Genomic DNA, 23,734 nt, shown 5'->3' on the forward strand with positions numbered 1-23,734 from the left:
AACCCAAAATTTATGTTGTTAAGTGAGACATTTGTTAAGTGAGTATTGCCCCATTTTATGATCTTCCTGGCCATGGTTGTTAAGTGACTCACTGCAATTGATAAGTTAGTAATCTGACTGTTAAGTGAATCTGGCTTTCCCATTGACTTGGCTTGTCAGGAGGTGGCAAGAAAGGGTCTTCTGACAAGCAACCTTGGAACACAGCAATGGTCATAAGTATGAACCAGCTGCTAAGCGTCTGAATTTTGATTGCATGGTCATTGGGATGCTTCAAAGTTTCGTTAGTGTGAAAAACTGTCACAAGTCAATTTTTTCAGTACTGTTGTAACTTTGAAAGGTGACTAAACGAACTGTTATAAGTCAGGGACTACCTGTATGTCTATTATAACCTCTGTCTCAAAACCTCTGTCTCTTTGCTTCAAAAAACAGCCCAATGACCCTATGAAGAGAAGTATTCAAAAGCTTTCAAAAAACCATTTGTACTGGGCAGGATACTTTTTTTTATCGCTGTGAGCTACCTTAAAAGCTCCCCCCTCCCCCCCCCCCGATTTCCATGGGTAGCAGGAGACATAACAATGGTGTGATTTATATAACTCAAGGAAACAGGCCTGGAGTTCTCACTTAGAAAACTCTCTTCTAGAACCCTGGAGAGGTTTAATAAAATAAAATAGCTAAGCCTTTTAAAATTTAACATGTCTGTTTTAAGGCCAATAAAAAAAAAGCTGCATATCATGCCATTATAAGTCCTTTTTCCAGAGATTCTGTCTGACAAGGAAAACTACTGACCCATGAGTGAATGGTAAAGGTTCCCATTGCACATACTGTATGTGCTAGTAGTTCCGGACTCTAGGGGGCGGTGCTCATCTCCGTTTCAAAGCCGAAGAGCCAGCGCTGTCCAAAGACATCTCTGTCGTCATGTGGCCGGCATGACTAAACGCTGAAGACGCACGGTGTTACCTTCCCACCAAAGGTGGTCCCTATTTTTCTTCTTGCATTTTTACATGCTTTCGAACTGCTAGGTTGACAGAAGCTGGGACAAGTAACGGGAGCTCACTCCGTTACGTGGCGCTAGGGATTCAAACCATTGAACTGCCGACCTTTATGATCTCCATGTGTTAGCCACTGAGACACCGTGTCCCTTATGAGTGAATGAAGTGCAAAACCAGAGACGCTCCTTTACATAAACAAGGCTGGGTAAATAAAAGCAATTGATTTCCTTCTTTTTAAATCCCTCTACCCACACAGCTTTCACTTTCTGTTACACAAAAAGACAGAGAGACTCTTTTTACAGTTTTGTATATATATTTTTCTTCAGAGATTATGTTACAGTTTTGACTCCCACAAGAAGGCACTTTCGATTGGCAATTTTATTCACACTCTCTCATATTCATGATTAAAGATTCAGCTTGTGGTCTTCTGATACAGACAGCCTGAAAAACCTGAATAGGGAACAATTTCTCCATTCACGGGGAGGAGAACTAGTAACATTAATAATGTTAGCCGTGGATGTGGCATCTTATTCAGCCACTTCAAAAAATCCAGGAGCATGGTTTAGCCAACCTATCTCAGTTCCTTGGCATATCTACATGGAGATTTGTGTGGCTCCTTGGAGCACTGAAGCTGGCACTGAGAAACTGGCTTGCTGGCATTGAACCTTTAGTCTTCCTAATACAAGAAATGAAACAGGATGTAGGAAGGCAATTCTATGGAGAAAGTGAGAGAGGCATCACTCAAGCAGCTGTTTAAAGAGGGCTTGTTTGCCGCTACCCTGAAGGATGAATGACGGGGTGGGTTGGTATGAGAACCAGTCTCAGGTGGCAACAGAAAGCAGTGGAGAAGGGAAAAGGGGATAAAAGCACAAATATGTGAAAAAGGAAAGTAGAAAGAGGAGAAAGAAGTTATTTCTCTTCCACGGAACAATTTTGGGCTATAGGGGTAGGTTCCTGCCAGCATTACTACTGATTTGGTGCCCGAACAATTTTGCACGCTCCACGCGCATGCGCACACCATTAAAAAAGGGGGAAATTTTTTTTTTCAATGAAGATTGTTCTGCGCATGTGCAGAACAGAAAATAAAGATGGCGGTGCTCAGGATAGAACAGGTATGGTCACCTCTCCAGCCGAGTTACTAACCTATTCGGCCGAACCGGTCCGTACTGGTAGGGACCCACCTCTGATGCAGATGAAAAAAAATGAGTTTTCTATGGAATGAGACCATTGACTGGGTCTCATGTTAACTCTTAGCCAATGTGGCTAGTAACACTGGCCCTGACCAATACTGTGTGGATTATTTCATTCCTTTGCCTCAAAGAAAGACAGGGGAGGTTCCAGGCACTTGGTAGAGATGGCAGAGGCTCTCTGAATAGAAGTATCAACTCGTGGGCAGAAAACATTCCCAATGCATTTTCTTTTATATCAGAAATGACAACAAAGCCCACAAAAATAATCACCATCTCCCATGAACAGCATTAAAATACAGCTATTAAAAATCATACTTTTTCCCATTCCATATTTTCCTATTTTTTCCTATTATATATATATATATATATATACACACATATATACATGGTATACATATTTATATAATCTAAAAAGCATGCCCAATTAAATTTCTTTCTACATTCTGTAAAAAAAAAGTCATCCTCACCCCCAATGGGGTGTACTGGGCAACTCAATACAAATTTGGATTAATTTGGATTAATTTTAAAAGGGGATCTTTTGGTTTCTGGGAGCTAATGGGTCCAGGTTGGCCTTTGGCCTCTTTGGGGGGTAGGGGGAGGGAGGAAAAGATTTCTTGGTCCTGCCAGAATGAAACAATTTCTCAATTTACATCATCAAACACAGCATTAAGGAAGCAACTGAGGTAGGGTGAGAAAAGGAAAAAAAAGATACAGTTCAGGCCAAATTTAGCTACCCCAATGGGAAAAACTATGTACATGCCAAAGGAGGAGGATGCCATCCTTAAATCAAGATCCATTGAAGCAGCAAAGAAATATGCAATCTAAGTTTACACAAAAGAAAGTTCACTCTTTCTTAACAGTTTTCTGCCCAACGTGTGTGTGCATAAATTATAACCGTATTATTTTATTTTACTTTGCCCCCACAGGGATTTCTGTGGTTGGAGAAACAACAAAAACCAGCCTTAAAACACCACAAGAGAATTCCTTGTTAATTCAACCTGACATTAATATAGATTGGCTTAAAAGATCATATGGAATGATTAGAGATCATTTTGCACTAAATTTTACTTTTGCCTCACATCAAGTTCAAAAAAAAACCCCTTTTAGAAATACTGTACATTTTAAAATGTGTTTTGATACAGTTTCTCTGCTGAAAACCGTGATACAACATTTGAAGAACTATAAAATCTGGAGAAAGTTATCCAATGCATATTTTCAGTGTTTCAATGCACGTTTATCCAGGAAGTGCAAATCTGGCAAGCCATTGAGAAAATTGCAAGGTTCAATTTCTCAAGGACTGCTAAGGAGAGACTTTAGACCTACAGAGTCTTTCCATACAGTACTAGCAATAGATGCCATACCTGCAAGAAGCAGAAGGGGGTGGGGAAGATGACAGTAGTCTTAAAGAAAAACAAAGCTTCTCTTCTTTGACTCTCGATTATATTTCCTTTCTTCCGCTCTCTTCAGATTGTTAGAACAATGCTGTTTTTTAATGGTTCTTTTGGGGGGGAAATAAATAGAAAATAAAAAGGAACATGTTTATCTCCTGTTCAAGGAATCTGCAGTTTGCATTGTTGAAAGATGACCTCCTGAATTTAATGATCAACTTTAAACACACCTGATCTGACAGTTGTGGTTGCAATGCCCAATTCAAAAGATTTCTGAACATCCTGTCACTCTTAGTAAGAGGGAGCAGTATGTTAATCAGAACTATCTGGTCAGGTGTAGGCCAGCAGTGATTACATACATTAACCATTTCTGGTCCATTGTAACAGTAAATTTAATTGTTGCTTCATGTTGAAGAAGACAGCAGTAAAGTTCAAAAATGAGCTACTGACAAACTACCAAGACCTGCAGTACCCTATGCCTGAGTTAGATTCTTGGGCATCTTAATAATAATAATAAAAAAAGAGAAATAGGCAAAGGCACAAGGAATTCTTTCATCCCAAAAATATTTTAAGGCAAATTTAAGATGGCACTGGAGAGAAACCAAGGCAAACCCATTAGCAGAAATAGTAACTAGGCAGAGTTCCAAGAAAATTCTTGTTTGGTATCAAAATTCTCTTCTGTTAAACAGGCTTCAAAGATACTGGAAAAAAATAGGAAGAAACTTAGGTGAACCGTAAGGATGGGTCAGCTTAGTTTTGCTGAAGCATCCCCTTAAGGCAGGGGTGTCCAAATTTGGGAACTTTAAGACTGGTGGACTTCAACTCCCAGAATTCCCCAGCCAGCATGGCTGGCTGGGGAATTCTGGGAGTTGAAGTCCACCAGTCTTAAAGTTCCCAAGTTTGGACACCCCTGCCTTAAGGAAAACAACCCAACCCCCCCAACCCCCCGCCGCATTGTGGACAAAGCAGCAGAAATGGAGACACCTCCTTTTGGCACACTGATTCTGCTTTCTCCTCCTCATGCTATACCAGCAAGTCTGTTGATTCTAAAAGGCACAATTTCCCCCACATACTCCGCAAATCCAGAAAGGTTACAGATTTCTAGGGAGACAGTGGGATTTGAAGGCACCGACTGTAGCACAAGACAAAAAACAAAACAAAACACAGCGGTCAAGGAATACACCTCCCACACCTCATCTCTGTGTTTAGTCTAATTCTGACTGATGTTGCATCCTGTCACTGAGAAGATAAAAAGGGGTTTAAAGGTTGAAGGAGGAAGGAGCCAGCGCTGACACAAAATATGGAAGAGGTGCAAAGAGGACGATTCCAAAGCATTGAACGTAAATACTGTAGGACAGTATCACTAATCGTTTCTCTAAACTGTGGGAGGGATCTGTGGCTCTCCAGCTATTGTTTCTCCCTCATCATGATCGTAACAGCTGAGGAAACCAGGAATGTTCCTCAGCAACATATGGAACCATGGCTTCCCAGCTTCTGTTCTTTAACGATGGAGACTCTTAATTATAGAACTTGACTATCCTTTCCTTCATGCTGTCCTTCCCACAGAATTTTATTTCTTGTCAGCCCTATTTCACATCTCGAGGAGGCCCTTCGCTGCCTCCCAATGCCACCTCAGCCTTTCCTCCTAAGCAGCGGTGGGATTCAGCCCGTTCGCACCTATTTGGGAGAACCGGTTGTTAATTTTCTAAGCAGTTTGGACACCCGGTTGTTGGAAGAAATCTTATTTTGTTTTTTTTCCACTTTACAGGGCTAATCCTGTAAGGAAAGCAGGAAGGAAACATTCTGGTGTTGTTTCTAGCCTGATCTTTATTGCCCTGCTTACAGAAACTGCCTCTTCGGTTAACCCTTATTACATCGTAACAGCTAAGGCGAAGCGCCCATCAACATGAATGATGTTGAGTTGGCCACGCCCACACAGTCACATGACCATCAAGTCCCACCTACCCAGCTGGTCATTAGGGCAGAGAACCAGTTGTTAAATTATTTGAATCCCACCACTGCTCCTAAGCAAATGTTTGTATCATGAACCACATTATCCCAATACAACCAGTCACAGAAGTGAGAGATCATCTGCATTTCCAGAGATTAAAAATAAAAAAAGAGGGACTTGTGTAGGCTGGAGCTCCTTCAACTCCTCTTATTTTCTTGCTCGTAAAGGTGACATAGCTGGTTCACTCTATGTCTCAGGAGGAAGAAGCACACCTGATTTTCTCTCTCTCTCCTCTTTACGAAACATCTCCAGCCCTTCTGTTGTCTAGCTTAGAGGGGGAAACAAATGAGTAAAACTGGGAATTCTTCCAGTCTCTCTCTTCTCCCTTCACTGTATTTGGAAATTTAGGAATTTTCTCACAAGGGGAGGAGGGAGATATTTCCAAGAGGAGCAAAAGACAAAACTGACCTCACTATTAGTCCCAAGAGATAGCTTATGTGTAATAGTTATACACTTTCCACAGCCCCTTTGTGAAAAGATCCAGCTTAAATTTCAAGTAAAAATCTAAGCCTTTTGAAGAAGCAGACACGTTTTCTCCTTTAAGGGCGGAGCTGAGGCCACTAAAAAAGTCAACCACATTAGTTCTGCTTGTTCTTTTTAGCTTTTCTTCTCCACCTTTTCTTGAATATTTTCAATCTGGGCTCTTCCTAGCCGATAGGTGATTTTAGAAATCACTTTTCCTGCAATGGGAGACAATGGAGATATACGAACAGTTACAACAATGAAGTGCAGTGAATACCTGGGAAAGAGACTTGTGTATCTTTCCCCCAAGATGGCAGGAAACGAGTGGAGAACTGTTCTGATTAGAAGGGAAAGGACCATAGTTGGATGGTAGCTTTGGTCACATTTGAAGTTTTGTGTGTGTGTGTGTGTGTGGAGAGAAGGGGGCTGATGTCCTGGTTTCTGCAACCCATAATTCAAGGGGAGAAACTGTGAACCATAGCAGCAAGGAGGTTTCCTTTCTGGGGTTCAAGATCACATTCAGGTGCTGGAGTTTCTTCTGGTGCCTCATGGGAATAATTGTTCTCTGCTGCCTCCTGCAGGGTTTCCTGGGCACTGCATTGCTTGTCGAGGTCGAGGGAACAGGTCAGCAGAAGAAAGTAGCCAAAATGGGCACACCTACCCCTCTGACTTCCTCTGCCCAAAGCCCTGCCCCCTCCATTGGTCACTAGCTAGTAGTCCAGTGCTGCTTTAGCACAGTATATACATCATCCACTTTGCTGAGTCTCTCAAAGAAAGGCAGCAAGTCGAGCAGCTCCGTGTCAGCCATGTTGTCAAACCACGAAGCCACAGGCACCTGCCAGGGGTGAAAAGAGGTAAGCGGTTACTGCATTGGCGGCTGTCGGTAATTCAAGTAAGGCTACAGGGAGCAACTATTTCATGCAAGCACATTTCTTTATATGGTGCTATGGATTACATATGATATTGCTCTACTATTTAACTTTCAATTGAAAAAACACACACACACACACATCTGCACGATGCATGGTGTTAAGACAAAGACCTCTTGGGCCTAAGTACCAAGTAGTAAACTATCCCCCTTGCCTTCTTCTTCAGCCATATATTTTCAGATCTGTTCAAGAGACAGTGCAGAGGGCAAGGTTTCCAAATTGATACCGTTTCCCCCCTCATTTAGAAAGTTGCTAGCTTCCCCACCCCTACTTACAGCATTATCAGGGTGGAAGACATAAGAGGCCGGTGAATTGTCTACAATGATGATCCGTGTCAGATCGCGTCCCAGACGGCTGAGATCCTTGACGTAATTACCCCGGTGGAAGACACATGACTCGCGAAAGAGACGAGCACGGAAGGCTCCCCACTTGTCCAGCAGATCAGCCACCGGATCGGCATACTAAAATTGGAGGACCAACAGGTGATCAGGAAAAGTAGTTTGACTAGATTCTCCAGACGTTCTAATGGGAAGAGTGTGCGTGTGTGTAGTATTAGGACACACTATTTGTTCCTATTGATTCATTTCCTGCCAAAATCCTGAAAGTTTTGCATTCCGTGGGGCTAAATTGGAAATAAAGGTTAGTAAACTCTTTCCCCAGAAGAGGTCTGGCGTTTCCAACTAATTGTTAATTAAAGCAGACTTCTACTGATGACTCCGTCCAGATTGTCTTTTAATTGCAAAAGACAGAGAAAAATAAGACTTGTACAGTACAGGTAGTCCTCGGCTTACAATCGTTTGTTTCGTGACCTTTAAAAATACAATGGCACTGGAAAACTGACTTGCAACTGGTCCTTGCATTTATGACCGTCACAGCTTCCCCACTATCAAGTGATCAAATTTTGGGTGCTTGGTAACCACCATGCATTTATGTCTCTGGAGCTTCTTAGTCATCTAGGTCATGGTTGCATTTAAAAGACAAAGGTCACTCTTGTGAAGATAGCAAAGCCCACATTTTGGGTGGAGAGGACCACTGGTTTGAAAGAGAGGTCAAAGAGGACATCTATGTTAAAATTGAACAGCCCTCTTTCAACAGAGGACGTGGGATATGACATTGTCTCTCTCCAGCCTACAACACAGTCCTTTCAACAGTTCCAAGAAGGTTCCACACCCATTTGCACTACTCAGGTGACCCTGATGACACAGATAAACTTCCAGGTGGCCTCAATGACTCAATAAAAGAATGCAAATGACCAGCTGTCTGCAAGGAATATAAATCCTTCCATTCCCCACCATCCATTCATAGCTGAAGAAGCTTCTTGGATGAGAAGTGAAACGTCTTCCAAGAAAAAGGAGAAAGTTCAGTTGCCTCTTGAGAAAGCACCTTTGGGACATCATGTATTTACAACTGTTGTAGCATCCCAGAGTCATTTGCAACTTTCTCGCCTGACTTCTGGCAAGCAAAGTTAACGGGGGAATCCGGATTCATTCAATGACCCCATTTCACTTAACCACTGCTCTGATTCACTTAACAACTGTGGCAAAAAGGTCACAAAATCTGGTGCAACTCCCTTAACAAATGCTCTGCTCCCAATTGTGATTCTAAGTCGAGGTCTACTTGTAGAACATTTGCTTTTTTAGGATCAAGAAAAATGGTACAAAAGAAAAGTCCCGGCTCTGATTATGTTTCAGAATTCTTCATCGAGCAAAATATTACAGAAATCCTGGAAAGAAGAGAAAATCCAATGCACCGAGTCTTGTTTCAGATAAGTGGGAATAGCTTTTTACTGCAGCTTGCAAGAGGGAAGATGGATCCTGGGGAACAGGATTTCTGGATTAATTCTGAGTTTAGAATAGATCAAGAGGTCAACTGGATAGAAAGGTTGCCATGAGCATCTTCTTAAACTCTGTCTTTCTGTTGGCTAACTTTCTCCAAATTGAAGGCCATTACTCTGATTACTTCATAAGAAATCAGGACGATAGGAGAAGGAGGAGAATCGTACCTTTGCCAGGCTAGCAGTGAAGAGTACACACTCAAAGAGCTCACCCATCCGCCTCAGAAACTCATCCACATGGGGTCGCTTCAGTACATACACCTGGTGAGAGTAAGAGAAATCATGGAAGGGGATCATGGAACAAGTTGAAGACGGGGGCTCCACATCCTACCTACTTGGCCCGAAAACCGATGGACCCAGTTCCTCTCAAAGAAGGCAGTGATCAGCATCAGAATAAGCCTACCTGGAGACTAGATGGCAAAACATGCTGCCCAGAAAATGGCTGATATTTATTTATTTATGTATCTTGCATATGTAATATTCTGCCTTTCTTCCAAGACTCTGGGTGGCTGACAACAGCAATCGAACATAATATCCTAACATTCTATTAAGCACTGTGCATAAAAATAGCCACAAAACTGGCCCATACCATAAAAACCTGATCAGAATAAAATATCAACTAAACAAGATGGCTGAATCACTAAAATTAGGATCTCTCTCCCCCCCCAACCCAAATGGTTTTCCCTGCCTAGTGGAAAACCAACAACAGAGAGACTAGATACATGTCCAGCAATGAGGTGTTCCTGTGAATTGAGGGTCACCCTAAGATGGTTTGCTTTCCGTTCATGTCCCGCTCACCTCACAAGGCACGGGGATCCTAAGTATCTCCTCCAGAGGTGGGTTGCTGCCAGTTCAGCCTAGATCGGCCGAACTGGTAGTAGCGGTGGTGGGAGGTGGTGGGAACCGGAAGTTAAGGGGATTTTTAGTAAAATGTTTTTAATCTTTTTTAGGGGGTTCCAGGGTGGGGGGGAGGGCTAATCAGACCGGGAGGAGAGCCAGTGCCGGACAAACAGGTGAGTCTAGGAAGGACGGGGATGCGGTGGAGGGGGGGAAAATAAAGGTCACTCGAGCAGAGGGTTGTCCTATTACAACGGTCGTGGGGAGGAGGGGATGCGAGGACAGGATAAGATCCCAAGGTCGGTTGGGAGACTGTGGCTGCTGGTTACGCCCGGTCGCTTGTACCAACCCCTGCAGTCTAGGTGGACAGGAACTACAGAGCCAGGGCCTGCGGCTGATGCTCTGCAATGCAAGGTCTGTTACCAACAAGGCCCCCCTCATTAATGAGTTGATCTCAGAGGGGGAGCTAGACCTTGCAGGGATAACGGAGACCTGGTTGGGCCACGAGGGTGGTTTACCCCTCGTAGAAATGTGCCCACCAGGTTTCCGGGCATTCCATCAGCCCCGGGCCCTGGGTAAGGGTGGTGGGGTGGCGGTGGTTATTCGGGAACGTTTAGAGCCGAGGGAGTTCACTGTCCCTCAGATACCCGGGTGTGAGTCCCTTGGTGTGAACTGGGGCCCAGGGAGGCAGTGGGGCTTGCTGATTGTATACTTGGCTCCTCGCTATGCATCAGCAGCCCTGCCCGAGCTCCTCGAGCTAATCTCAGCGAAGGCAGTTGAGACTCCCAGACTTTTGGTCATGGGGGACTTCAACTTGCCGTCAACGGGAGCGGCTTCCGAGGTGGCTCGGGAGTTCATGGCTTCCATGACGGCCATGGACCTGACCCAATTAGTTCAGGGCCCCACTCACGAAGGGGGCCACACACTGGACCTCATTTTTGTATCTGAACAGTGGACGAGTGATCTGGGAATAGGGGACTTAGTCACCACGCCCCTGTCATGGTCAGATCACTCATCCCTCCGGCTGGACTTCCCTGGCGCTATCCCCCACCGCGAGGAGGCGGAACCAGACTCTACAAGCTGGTACCGCCCCAGGCACCTGATGGAATCGGACAGATTCCAGACGGAGCTTGGGCCAATACCTGTAGCCCTGTCCCGCTCCCGCTCCGAGGACCTAGTGACTGCCTGGAATAGGGCGACGACTGGGGCCTTGGACCGGGTTGCGCCTTTGCGACCTCTCCTGCGGCATCGACCCACCCGGGTTCCTTGGTTCACTGAGGAGCTAAGGGTGATGAAGCGCCACAGGAGACGTCTAGAGAGCAGGTGGAGGTCCTCATGCTCCGAATCTGATCGAACACAGGTAAGAGCCTATTTGCGGACTTACCTTGTGGCAATAAGAGCGGCCAAGCGTAGATATTGTGCCGCCCTTATTGCGTCCGCGGATAACCGCCCTGCCGCCCTGTTTTGGGTGACCCGCTCCCTTCTATCGCAGGGGACGCGCGAGACACCCTTACAGGGAAGAGCAGAGGAGTTTGGGGAATATCTCCAGGACAAAATCGATCAGATCCGGAGCGGATGGACCTCCGTCAGTGGACCAGACGAGCCGTCAACAGCGAGTCTTGAGAGACCATTCTGGGAGGAGTTTGACTCTGTTGCCCCCGAGGATTTGGACAGGTTGCGTGGACGGCTGCGGCCCACCACATGTTCAATGGACCCGTGCCCCTCCTGGCTGGTACTGGCAGCCTGGGAGGTGACACGAGGCTGGCTTCTGGGCCTGGTGAACGCCTCATTGGGTGAGGGATACTTACCAACCGCCTTGAAAGAGGCGGTGGTGAGACCCTTGCTCAAGAGACCTTCGCTCGACCCAATGGAGCTAGCTAATTACCGTCCAGTCTCCAACCTCCCCTTCTTGGCGAAGGTTGTGGAGAATGTGGTGGCGCAGCAGTTCCCACGACACCTGGACGAATCCAACTATCTAGACCCACGCCAGTCCGGCTTCCGACCCGGGCACAGCACAGAGACAGCCTTGGTCGCGTTGGTTGATGATCTCTGGAGGGCCAGAGATAGGGGTTGTTCCTCTATCCTGGTCCTATTAGACCTCTCGGCGGCTTTTGATACCATCGACCATGGTATCCTATTGCGCCGGTTGGAGGGGATGGGAGTCGGAGGCACCGTTTTGCGGTGGTTCGGCTCCTACCTCTCTGACCGGAAGCAATGTGTGTTGACGGGGGCAGAGGTCGTCCCTGAGGCCACTCACTTGTGGAGTGCCACAGGGGTCGGTCCTCTCGCCTCTCCTGTTCAACGCATATGTGAAGCCGCTGGGTGAGATCATCCGTGGTTTTGGGGTTGAGTACCACCTGTATGCTGATGATACTCAGCTGTACATTTCAACCCCAAACCACCCCAACGAGGCTGTCGAAGTGATGTCCCGGTGTTTGGAAGCCGTCGGGGTCTGGATGGGGGACAACAGACTCAAACTCAACCCCTCCAAGACCGAGTGGCTGTGGGTACCGGCACCTTGATTCAGTCAGCTGACACCATCGCTGGCCATAGGGGGCGAACAACTGTCCCCTGTGGAGCGGGCGCGCAATTTGGGCGTCCTCCTTGATGCCCGGCTGTCAATGGAGGACCATGTGGCAGCCGTGGCAAGGGGGGCGTTCCACCAGGTTCGCCTGGTGCGCCAATTGCGCCCCCTACTGGACCGGAGTGCCCTGCGCACGGTCACTCATGCGCTGGTGACGTCTCGCCTGGACTACTGCAATGCCCTCTACATGGGGCTTCCCTTGGGACGCATCCGGAGACTGCAGTTAGTTCAGAACGCAGCCGCGCGGGTTATCATGGGGAGTACACGTTACTCCCACGTAACACCTCTCCTGCGCGAGCTGCACTGGCTACCTGTGGCCTTTCGGGTGCGTTTCAAGGTATTGATCACCATCTTTAAAGCGCTCCATGGCATAGGACCTAGTTATCTGCAGGATCGCATCCTACCACACACGTCCCTGCGACCTATCCGCTCACAAAGGGAGGGACTCCTTCTGGTGCCGTCCGCTAGGCAATGCCAGCGGGCGACACCTAGGAATAGGTCCTTCTCTGTGATGGGCCCAACCCTCTGGAATGACCTCCCCCCTGATATTCGCACTACCACCGACCTCCGTTCCTTCCGTCAAAAATTAAAGACTCACCTATTTCAATCAGCTGGCCTGGCACTCTCTTAGTTTTACCTCCTGGGGATATATTTTAATTGGGTTTGGGTATTTTAATTGGGGATGTTTTTAGGGTTTTTATGGTATATTTATTTCTTCTACAGCCTTATCTCCTCCACCCAAATCTATTTAACTGTTTTATATTATTGTATTTTTATCTGCATTTGGCTGTACACCGCCCCGAGTCCCTTTTTGGGAGAGGGGGCGGTTTAGAAATCCAAGAAATAATAAAAGGCTCCGCCCACCCACCCAGATACTTCTGCACATGTGCAGAAGTATTGCGCGCACAAGCGAGAGAGCGCCCAAACCAGAAGTAAAAAGATCAGCAATCCACCTCTGATCTCCTCCCCTAAAGACCACACAGAATGGGTAGACACCATTTGGGGGAGGCAGACCCTACAGCAAACGAGCTCTCCTTATAGGACTTTATAGGTTATAAGAGAGACACGGTGGCTCTGTGGCTAAGACGCTGAGCTTGTCGATCAGTGAGGTGGGGTGGCTTGAATCCTAGTGCTGCGTAACGGAGTGAGCTCCCGTTACTTGTCCCTGCTCCTGCCAACCTAGCAGTCCAAAAGCATGTAAAAATGCAAGTAGAAAAAACAGGAACCACCTTTGGTGGGAAAGTAACAGTGTTCCATGCGCCTTTGCCTTTGAACTGGAGATGAGCATCGCTCCCTAGAGTCAGGAACGAGTAGCACATATATGCGAGGGGAACCTTTACCTAGGTTATAAGCAGATCTTTGAATTTGGCACACAGCAGTAGTATGTCTCCCTGTTAGCAGGCTGTCCGCTAGGATCAACTCTAGTTTGCAAGCCATCTTCAAAAGCAGCCCCATGTAGAAAACCTGTTGCAGTGCTCTGAAAGTGTCTTGCGCCAAGAGCATGAGTCACCACTGCCATATAAAGGTTGCAAATGTACCAGCCTAGCTGGGTAAAAGTCCCTTGGCCATGACTTCCACCTACTGCTCCAGCAGGAGACATGAATCCTGGAGGAACCCAAGTCACGGGCATTTTCTATAGTGCTCTGCGGGATCAAATTCAGAATTATCGCTGGAACTGATTGCCCCTGGATAAACAGTACCTCTAGGGAGAGAAAGTCAGAGATAAGAAAGAATGCAAGATCCCTTAGCAGATTAAAAGGCTACTAAATGACATCTTGGCCTGAGAAAAGTCAGAGAAAGAGGCCCATGATAAACTCACCTTGATTTGGTATAAGAGAGGGCAGAGGGAAGGGTTTGAAGATTCAGTTCTTATGCCTGTATAACAATAAAATAGACCTCCGGGAGTCCTTGCTGGGTCTTGTTTCCTGATCTCGCCTTCCTTGAAGGCCTGATATTCAATCCAGCAGAAGCCACGAGTTTAGCAATATTGCTAAGCTCCAGACCTATTCAAGTGAGGGAGGGCAACCCTAACCAAAGCTAACCACAAAACTGTTTTAGAAGCTCCAGCTTGCTGGGATTTACTTTCAGCTTGTTCCTACCATCCAGATCCTCAACCCGCCCCAGACACTGGGTTAGGGCTTCACAGCAGCTCTGTCACAGCAGAGGGAACAATGTGCTGTGGAGCATCATGAGGATGTTGAGGATTCCTCACTCAAACTCTCCCCAAGGTTTCATGCAGAAGTTAAATTGGTACGAGAATGGCACTGCTGGGTTAGAAGAGGGGACGTGTGGATGGTCCTTCTCTTGCAGCAGTAGCCCAAAACTACACCTGTCGCACTTCACGCTGTGTAATCGGCTGTGAGAATAACCTTGAAGAACAGGAGGAAGAACTATAGCCCAAGGCAATAGTCAAATAAGAGAAATCTTTGACTAAAGCATGGAATTGGACCCTGCCTAGTTCTCTTTAGGACAAAGGCAGGGAGGGGAGAGGCACATTCAGAGTTGCACGATTCTGTTACTAGGACCCTGTAATAAAAGTTCATTTTATTATTCATGACTTTGGTGTTCAAGCCTGGTCTACCTCAAAGGACTGATACCCTGCAGAACACTGAAGACATATGGTCCCCAACCTGAAAGATCCTAACTGACCTACGAAGGCAAGGTACTTCTAGATACGGATCTTCTCTGGCACTTGCTCAGATTTTACTTACTGAATTTTTACCAAGCACTGAGAAAGAGGTCAAGGACATCTCCCCCTTGAAGATCTTCCGCAATTCAAAGAAAGGCTGGGAAAAGACAGCATGTACCCTTTGCACAACAAAGATCCCCACATTTCAACACGCGGCACACAACATCCATCTGAAATGGTTCAAACTCCGAGGTAGGGAATGATGCCACTGGGCAATCTCACCTGAGAACTATACAAAGCATGCTGAGCTGTCGATTCCTCTTTGAAAGCGAGCACATATAACTGTCACGTCCACTGTGATTGATGCTGCTGGCTGCCTCCAAGGCCAAGTAATCGAGAACAGGCTGATTGCAGTACCTACAGCCTATCCTGGATTACTTGAACCTAGCCGCAGCTCTTTGTAAATGAGAATAGCAATCATGATATATATATGGAGGTTTTGGGTTTCAATCTCAGCTCCATCCCAGCTCAGCCTGACCAGAGGAGATTTCCATATGTGAATCAGACCATTGGGGTTCATATGGTCTAATGATCAGACATATTTTTCTTAACTTGATCTGGACATGGTTAGGGTTGAGTGAAAGATCTTCTCATGGAAATCGATGCTGTACTACCAGATTCTTCCCCTCACTCTGCTGTCAAGGAGTTTCCCATAATAACCATTACGAATTCAGGTTTAATGTGAAATTTGTCTGCCACACTAGGACCATCCAGGTTGGCAACAATCTCTCTTCTCCCATTTCCCAGCATAGGTTCCATACCTGGTGCATGACCCCGTCAATCTCCACTGGGATGATGAAATCTGCATTGTTCACCGGCTAAAGAGGAAGAAGGAAGCACAAGGTGAACCACACCTTCTAAAAGACTTCTCCCCACTACCCATCTCCCTGGTTTTGAAAAAGTTATGTTGAAAACACTTCCTGAAACAACCTCAGCTTCTATTTTTGCTCTGGCAACAAATAAGTCATGTATCTCCTTCCTTCATCCACTCCAATAGTTTGGAGGGACTAAGTTTGGGGAAGGCTGCTCTGATGAAGAAAGTTTTAAAAAACAACTGTTAAAAATCTCACTTAATAGAACTGCCTGGAATGAAAATCAGCGGAAGAGGAGGAGGAGGAGGAGGAAGGAAGGAAGGAAGAAAGAAAGAAAGAAAGAAAGAAAGAAAGAAAGAAAGAAAGAAAGAAAGAAAGAAAGAAAGAAAGAAAGAAAGAAAGAGGAAGAGAGGTAAGTATGTAAGAACTGACCTTAAAGGAACTATGTACTAATGTCTCATCCAAGTCAATCACCACACAGATTTTACTGGCATCTTGGGGTTTGATTTCTGGCAACAGGTATTTGACTGTGGTCTGCAGGGTGAGAAAGACAGAGAAACATGTACACATAAGTTTAAACATCTGGATTAAAAAAGATACAGAAGCAAGGAATTTCAACCTCTGACACCTGGTATGAGGGACAATGGGAATTAACCTGTGAAGAGCATGAATGCTCTACAATCAGAGGTCCTCCATGTGTTTTGTGAAAAATGGATGCTGTCTCCTTTTAGTTTGCTTCCCCATATTGGCATCAAGGAATATTTGGCAGTTATCAAAATCTCTGTCCTCAGTCCTCTATAGAACAATATTAGTCAAAAGGATAGTCAGCAACCAAGATAGAAAGACTTGAGGATTAGAATGAATCTCTTTCTCTGTCTCGCCTGCCTGCCCACCCTATTATCTATCTATCTATCTATCTATCTATCTATCTATCTATCTATCTATCTATCATCTATCTATCTATCTATCTATCTATCTATCTATCTATCTACCTACCTACCTACCTACCTACCTACCTACCTATCTATCTATTCATCATCTATCTATCTATTCATCATCTATCTATCTATCCATCCATCCATCCATCGTCTATATCTGTCTGTCTGTCTATCTATTCATTGTCTGTCTGCCTGTCTGCTATCTATTTATCTATCTATCTATCTATCTATCTATCTATCTATCTATCTATCTATCTATCTATCATCTATCTATCTATCTATCTATCTATCATCTATCTATCTATCATCTATCTATCATCTATCTATCTATCTATCTATCTATCTATCATCTATCTATCATCTATCTATCTATCATCATCTATCTATCTATCTATCTATCATCTATCTATCTATCTATCTATCTATCTATCTATCTATCTATCTATCTATCTATCTATCTAATCTATCTATCCATCCATCAATCCATTGTCTATCTATATCTATCTGTCTGTCTGTCTATCTAGTCATCATCTGTCTGTCTGTCTGTCTGTCTGTCTACCTATCTGTTCGCTATAACCCATTCCCTATTTTATTATTCCATAGCTATAAAATATAGACTGGGAAAATAAAGTAGCTGCAATGAGGTGCTTTACACTTGTAAACAGGGAGAAGAAGTTTGGAAGCCAAGCCTAAGCATGAGCAGTTATACAACTGGGCAATAGAGGGCACTAGTATATCAAAGCTCAGGTGATCCAAAAATGAATCAGGTTGGGGCCAGAGTTTAAAAGAGAGTTGGTAGCTCAGGGGCTCTGAATAATTAAAGGCACTGGTGATCTCCCAAAATTAGGAAATTTCATACATTAGTACCACACTTGGCTTCTTAATCATTGTTTTAAAAAAAAACCCTATTGGTTAGAGCAGGGCTGTCAAATTCCTGGCATGTGGGCTAGATGTATCACACTCTGGACACACCCATTTTAGTGAACGGGGAAAACAGTCCTGATACATCACGTGATGACATGAGTGTGTTAATGTTCTGGCAGCCCAGCCCTCATGGGCAACAAGCTACAAATCTAGAAATATAGAAGGGTCTTAATAAGGTCTTAATTTTTTTTCTTAAAATTAGTGGGTGGATAGCTTAAGTTGCTAATGTTTGATTATTGTATAGTCCAGTGCAAATACCAGTTGGGTACTTGTTCTATTACAGAGTGTTCTTTCAAATATAGACGAAACCCAATCTCTAACTCGATTGCCATCTCGCAGCTTAGATATCAGAGAAATCCTAGGCAAGACAGCCATGACTCTTCTTGCCCATCCCCTCAAGCATGTCACCTGTCATTATCTATTGCAGCTAAGCAACAAGGGGTCATGTGACGAGATCTGCAGCTCTTCCCAACCTCTGGGTGTCAACCCTGACACTGGATGGCATAGCAGATATGCCATCTATGTGGAATGTAACTACCATATTTTTCGGAGTATAAGATGCACCCCCCCCCCCAAAAGAGCATGGAAATGTTGGTGCATCTTACACACCAAATACAGCCATTTTTGGCCTCCTGAAGCCCCGCCCTTGCATCCCATTCTTGCGAAAAATGAACGAAAAACAGGCCATTTTTCACAAAAACTGAGGTTTTTTTGTCTTACCCCAGCCCTGATGAAGCCTGCAGAGAACTGCTGGGGGCTAAGGGAAGGCAAAACCTTTTTTTTCTTGCTAACCTCTTCGAAATCTTGGTGCGTCTTATACACCGGTGCATCTTATAGTCCAAAAAATATGGTAATTCTCCTTATCCAAGTACAAGTACGCAATTAAAGCATTGCAGAGGGTGACTGATGCATAGTGAATGGACTGCAATGGGCAACCTAATTTTTCAAGCTGTTTTCTGGTTCTCAGGGCTTAATGTCACCTGATGAAATCCATTAAAATTTTCACACCTTCTCCAACCTACAGCCTGGAGTTTTATTATTTTGAAGTTTAGAATGTTATCCCTTCATCAAGGAGCTCCGGAATTTTAGCTGGAGCTAAACACGGCCTGAGAATTCTCAATGGGTAGAATTATCATGAACTGAAATAAGGGTCTGCATAACAGCCCTTTTCTTAAATATAACCTTTCCCAACATAGCATCTATTGAATGGTTTGGACTACAATATTCATCAGTCCCAATGGTGCACAATCATTTCTTTTGCTTGCTAGGAGGATGGTGTTTCCAGTGGTGGGTTCCGACAGCTGCTACCGCCGGTTCGCTCAGGGATGTGCCACGCACATGCGCACGCTTGGTGTGTGCTGCGCATGCATGCACAATACAACAAAAATTGCTCTGTGCAAGCACAGAAGCCAGAAACAAGATGGTGGCACCTATGGCAGCACCGGGAGAGCCAGTTTGGGGGCATGGCAGGCCTGGGTCACTGCTGGTTCCAACAACCCAGGCCACCAACCTACTACTGGTTCAGCTGAACCGGGCCAAACTGGTAGGAACCCACCACTGGGTGTTTCAATCCCACGTATCTGGAAAGTCATGGGCTGGGGTAGACTGTTCACGAGCTCCTTCTGACAAATGGATGTGTTGTTCTCAGGAGAATCAGAAACTGGTTCCATCCTGTAAGGCAAGATCTTTGATGGCCAAAAAACCCACCAGGAATCAAAGAGACAACTCAACGTACCTTGGTCACCGAACCATTTTCTTCCACCAGGAGTGGGGCATTGTTGTTGACAGGGATAGGCTCTGAGTTGTCATGGCAAAGGCAGCAAAAAAGCGATTGGAAGATGCTGCGATTCCTGGGTTTCTTGGAAGATGTTTGGTTCTGAACACCTGCAGGATTGGGGAAGGGGGGGTAGGTGGTCAGAAAAGACAAGCAAGTGGAAATGAAACTGCACAGCTGTTCTGTCAAAGATACTTTACTGCCTAAGACAAGAATAAGAAGCATCTCCCCCATTCCATGTGTACAAGCCAACTGGACTGCAGGAGGAATTCTCCTTGAACCCAGAGATAGGAGAACATCTGTCCTAGAATCTGAAGACCATGGGCTGGCTCAGGAACACAAGGCTGTGTGATTTGCAGCTCTCAAGCCCAACACTTTTCTGCTGTCTTCCAGCATCTGTTGCCTGGAACACCTGTCTCATTCTACCTAACATTAGGTTGGCCCTAAGGAGAGGTATTCTACTCAACCTCTGCCCAACATGAGCCTTACCTAAGCATCTATCCTCTTCCTTTTCAAGCTTCGTTTCTTTAAAGTGTCTTTGACTCATTGCAAGATTGGAAAGTTCCATATTCAAATGCATCATATTATTATCTTGCAAACTATCAACATCTACATACGCAGCTCTTATAATAGGATTCACTTAATCAGTACAGTAGCTTTCCGTTCTCTTCACATATTCATATTTTGAAGATGTAAGCTCTCATTTGCCATGGAACCATATTGTGCATGGATGCCTATGATCATAAGAAGTTTATTTCCTGAGAAGAGAGCTCAGAGGTGTGTGTGGGGGGGAAATCATAACACTGTATTTAACTGAATACTGTAGACCAATAACTTTCTACCTAACATCCCGCTAGGCTGGTTTTAAGCATGGATGCATATTGATTCATACATTCATATATTTTTTCCAAATTACTACTTCAACACTGGATATAACCTGCCAATGAAAACTATCATCTTTCTGTAAGTGGGTGCATTTATCATTGCAAGGAAGAAAAGATAAAAAAGATAAGCTTTAAGTAGGACATTTGGTTGGATGAATTTCTAAATAAACCCATAACTGCATACAGCTCTGTAAGCAAAATAGGCCTGGTTCACTTGAGAAAAAGGTGGATCCAGGAGACATTAAACAAGACAGCTTGTTTAAAACAGGGCAGCTTTTCTTAAGTCAGGCTTCCCACAGGCTGATACTTTCCAGATGGACTTCAACCTTCCTCCAACCAACACGGCTATCAGATCAGGAATCTGGGGGGTTTAAAAAAGCATGCATCTGAAGAGAACCAGCTTGTAGGAAGGGGGGGGGGATTAAGCAGGTTGGATCCTTGATGGGAGATATAGCGCTTTCCCCAAAAATGGAAAAGTGCCAGACCAAGTGGATGCGTGGGTATGATTGAACAGGGGGAAAGGAGCATGCAAGCACTAGGCCTAATTATGGAAGGGGGGGAGATTAGTCAGGGCTCTGCTGGAGCGAGAGGAGACCAGGTTGAAGGAATCTGATTTTAGCTGTTGAAAAGATTTTTCAATAGTAAGAAAAATATGCCGGATTTTCTGACCACGACAACTGAATCCATACTTTGCAAGAAGAAAAAGAAAACATCATCTCCTCTTCCTAAATTCCACACCAATATCTACACCTGGGAATGGAAAATATATGTGTGTTCTCCCCCATTCCCCCTCCCCCCCCATCCCGTTCACATTTCCCTTAGTATTTGTATTTATTATTTTGTCAAACATGTACAAGATAGCAGGTATAAATGTAAACATGGACATGAACAAAGGAAATGAATGCAAATAAATGGGAACAGCAGGACAGGGACGGTAGGCACACTGGTGCGCTTACGCACCCCCCCCTTTTAAGGACCTCTTAGGAATGGGGTGAGGTCCACAGTAGACAGTTTAAGGTTGAAGCTGTGAGGGTTTGAGGACGTAACAACAGAGTCACACAAGGATGCCAACACTAGAAAAACCCCAGGGCAGTTTTAATCATGCATCATCTTCCAAGCTTTCAGTTAGATTCACTTTCCCATCTCATCTCTTTGCTATGCTATGTTTGGCTCTTGCTCTCTAACCCAGCCCCAAACCATGAGATTGTCTTCACTCTGAGACGCCCTGCACCAGGGCTACGGTAGGTCAGAAGAACATATAGCCGGAAAGCCTAGATAGCAAGAAGGTAGCACTTTCACTCCCAGTAATTCTACTCGAGAGTCACAAGATTTAGTTTTGGTTTTTAAATTCACTTCGTTGCAAGTTTTGTCCTAACCATAGTCAGAGGTAGATGCTCTGTGGTAGAAGGATGTTGCTTTTATGAGACCCGGAGTAGCACTTGCAAAAGAATTTTTCCATGTTTATTTTTAAAATGAATGGACAAGGTTCAGCCATAAGCAGAACTTATTTAGAGCAAGAGAGGTCCCAGGGCCACATGTGGTACCTAAAGTCAGTCTCTGTCTCTCCCTGGCTCCCTCCATCTCTCTCTCTCTCTCACACACACATCCATTTAATCCTATCTCAAAATGTCAGTGGTACAGTTGCCAAAAGTCAACAATGCTGCATCCTGCTACTCTGAGGCAAGAAAACACATGAAAAGTATACCACAACTAGTATACCACGACTACCAGACCATGCCCTGCAAACATTCGGGAAAAATGGAAAATCCTTGCTCTGCCCAAATGTGTACCTTGGCCATACCCACTTTACCTTATTGTCCTGTGTCTTCGGGGCCTCTAGTTTAGGTGCTCAGAGGACACTGTTCCACGACACGTCAAACAGTCTGCTTTGGAGACAGAGACTTTCTGCATGCAACTCCATCGTGGACTGACTGTATAGTCTACTTTTGAATTTGTAAAGAGGGCAAAATAGCTTCATATTTGGTCACTGAGAATGTAACTGTAATGTGCTTGTTAACTTAACACTTTTGCTGTACACTAAATAAATAAATAAGCGGGCCTTGGAACTGCTTTCTTGTCTCATGGGGAAGAGGAAAGATCTTCTCTTTGTTCAGCTCTGCAATCAGAAATGCATGCATGCCCACTCTGAAGTTCAATGCGATCTTCCCAGGCAAGCCTGTCTAGGATTGCAGCCTTGCTGTCGACCATTTTGACATAGCCCAGCCTTCTTGCAGCCAAAACGAATGTCAAAGCTATAGAGCAAATGTTTAGTGTCACCTTTCTAGGTCAGACCCACAGAAAGATCTTTTAGCAATTAAGGAAAAAATGTGGACATGCACAGGGAAGGCCTTCTTACAGTTGAGCCATCAGTCATAACGAGGGGCATGCTATTCTCAAACATGAACATTCCATCTCAACAAAGAATAGTTTCTCATAGACCTGTTCTCCATGGATTTATCCACTGCAGAAGAAGACAGTTTGGTGCTCTCGAGAGGATATTGATTAACACTCCCATAATCCTTTGCTTCTAGCTGTGTATTATGGGCCTTGTGGGAATTGTAGACCCAAAAAATATGCCTAGCATTTGACTTCCTTCTTATTCATGGACTGGTACAAAGCCACCATCTCACAGATGGCAATGTGTTCAGCGCAAAATAAACAAAGTTGTACTTCATGCCTGCAAGTGCCTTTCCTATTTGTTCATTCTCACAGGCACACATAAGCACGGTACCTTGACTGCAGTAGGTCCCTGCCTATCTTCTTGAAGAACACCAGCTATGTAAGTCCGGTATGAATCTAAATATCCAACTGTGACAAAAACAAAGAGTTACAAACTGCAGATATTCTATTCAGCCAGCTGTGTGATAACCACAAGGATATTGCTCAACATGAATGGTAGGAAACAGATAGTAAACACCCAATGTCGAGCTTCTGAAGGCAAAGTGGTGACCTTGAAAAGATGCAGCAACTCTCTCCCCTTTTCTACCTTTTTGAGGGGGAGTTGAAACCAAAATAGGTGTACCAATCCTCCTGGGGTATTTTGTTTTGGTATTTTTATAGGAACAATAAAACGATCTGATGTCTGTACTTTGCTGCCGCATTTCAGCAGTGTAATTAGAGAAGGGCATTACCATTGGTTGTAAGTAACTCATCCTGTTTTTTATTTTTATTTTTTTCTTGGAGGCAGGCAAATTTTTGATAGTCAAGAGCCCCTTTAAGATCTAGCGATAAGTGGCTCCACATTGCACACATGGGTAGGGATAAGTTTTCTTTTCTTTTGTTAACCCTAATACAGTTGTACTTCAGCAGATTCTGACAGGTTCTGGAGAACCGGTAGCGGAAATTTTGAGTAGTTTGAAGAACCAGCAAATACCACCTCTGGCTGGCCCCAGAGTGAGGTGGGGATGGGGATTTTGCAGTATCCTTCCCCTGCCACGCCACCAAGCCACACCCACAGAACCAGTCGTAAAATTTTTTTGAATTTTACTA

At 44.7% G+C, this 23,734-nt stretch overlaps 1 protein-coding gene across 3 annotated transcripts in view; it reads right to left on the minus strand.

The window, feature by feature from the left end:
• Positions 1–23,734, minus strand: part of CTDSP1 (CTD small phosphatase 1) — a 51,655-nt gene that overhangs the window by 17,067 nt on the left and 10,854 nt on the right. Inside the window, exons 2-8 of one of the 3 annotated variants that reach the window (XR_014174989.1) lie at positions 19,323–19,471; positions 16,158–16,259; positions 15,675–15,731; positions 8,972–9,064; positions 7,245–7,430; positions 4,482–6,875; positions 1,283–4,338 (exon numbers count right to left, since the gene is read on the minus strand). Coding sequence is in view for 2 of the 3 variants with exons in the window: in XM_081948360.1 (XP_081804486.1) it covers positions 6,747–6,875; positions 7,245–7,430; positions 8,972–9,064; positions 15,675–15,731; positions 16,158–16,259; positions 19,323–19,471 (716 nt within the window). In the remaining variant the exon portion in view is untranslated. Of the gene's footprint in view, positions 1–1,282; positions 6,876–7,244; positions 7,431–8,971; positions 9,065–15,674; positions 15,732–16,157; positions 16,260–19,322; positions 19,472–23,734 lie in introns of those variants that run through there. The other 2 variants (XM_081948360.1, XM_081948359.1) reach the window with 2 other exon arrangements.

The sequence above is a fragment of the Natrix helvetica genome (genome assembly GCF_964273705.1).
Source record: "Natrix helvetica genome assembly, chromosome: 1".
NCBI lineage: Eukaryota > Metazoa > Chordata > Lepidosauria > Squamata > Natricidae > Natrix > Natrix helvetica.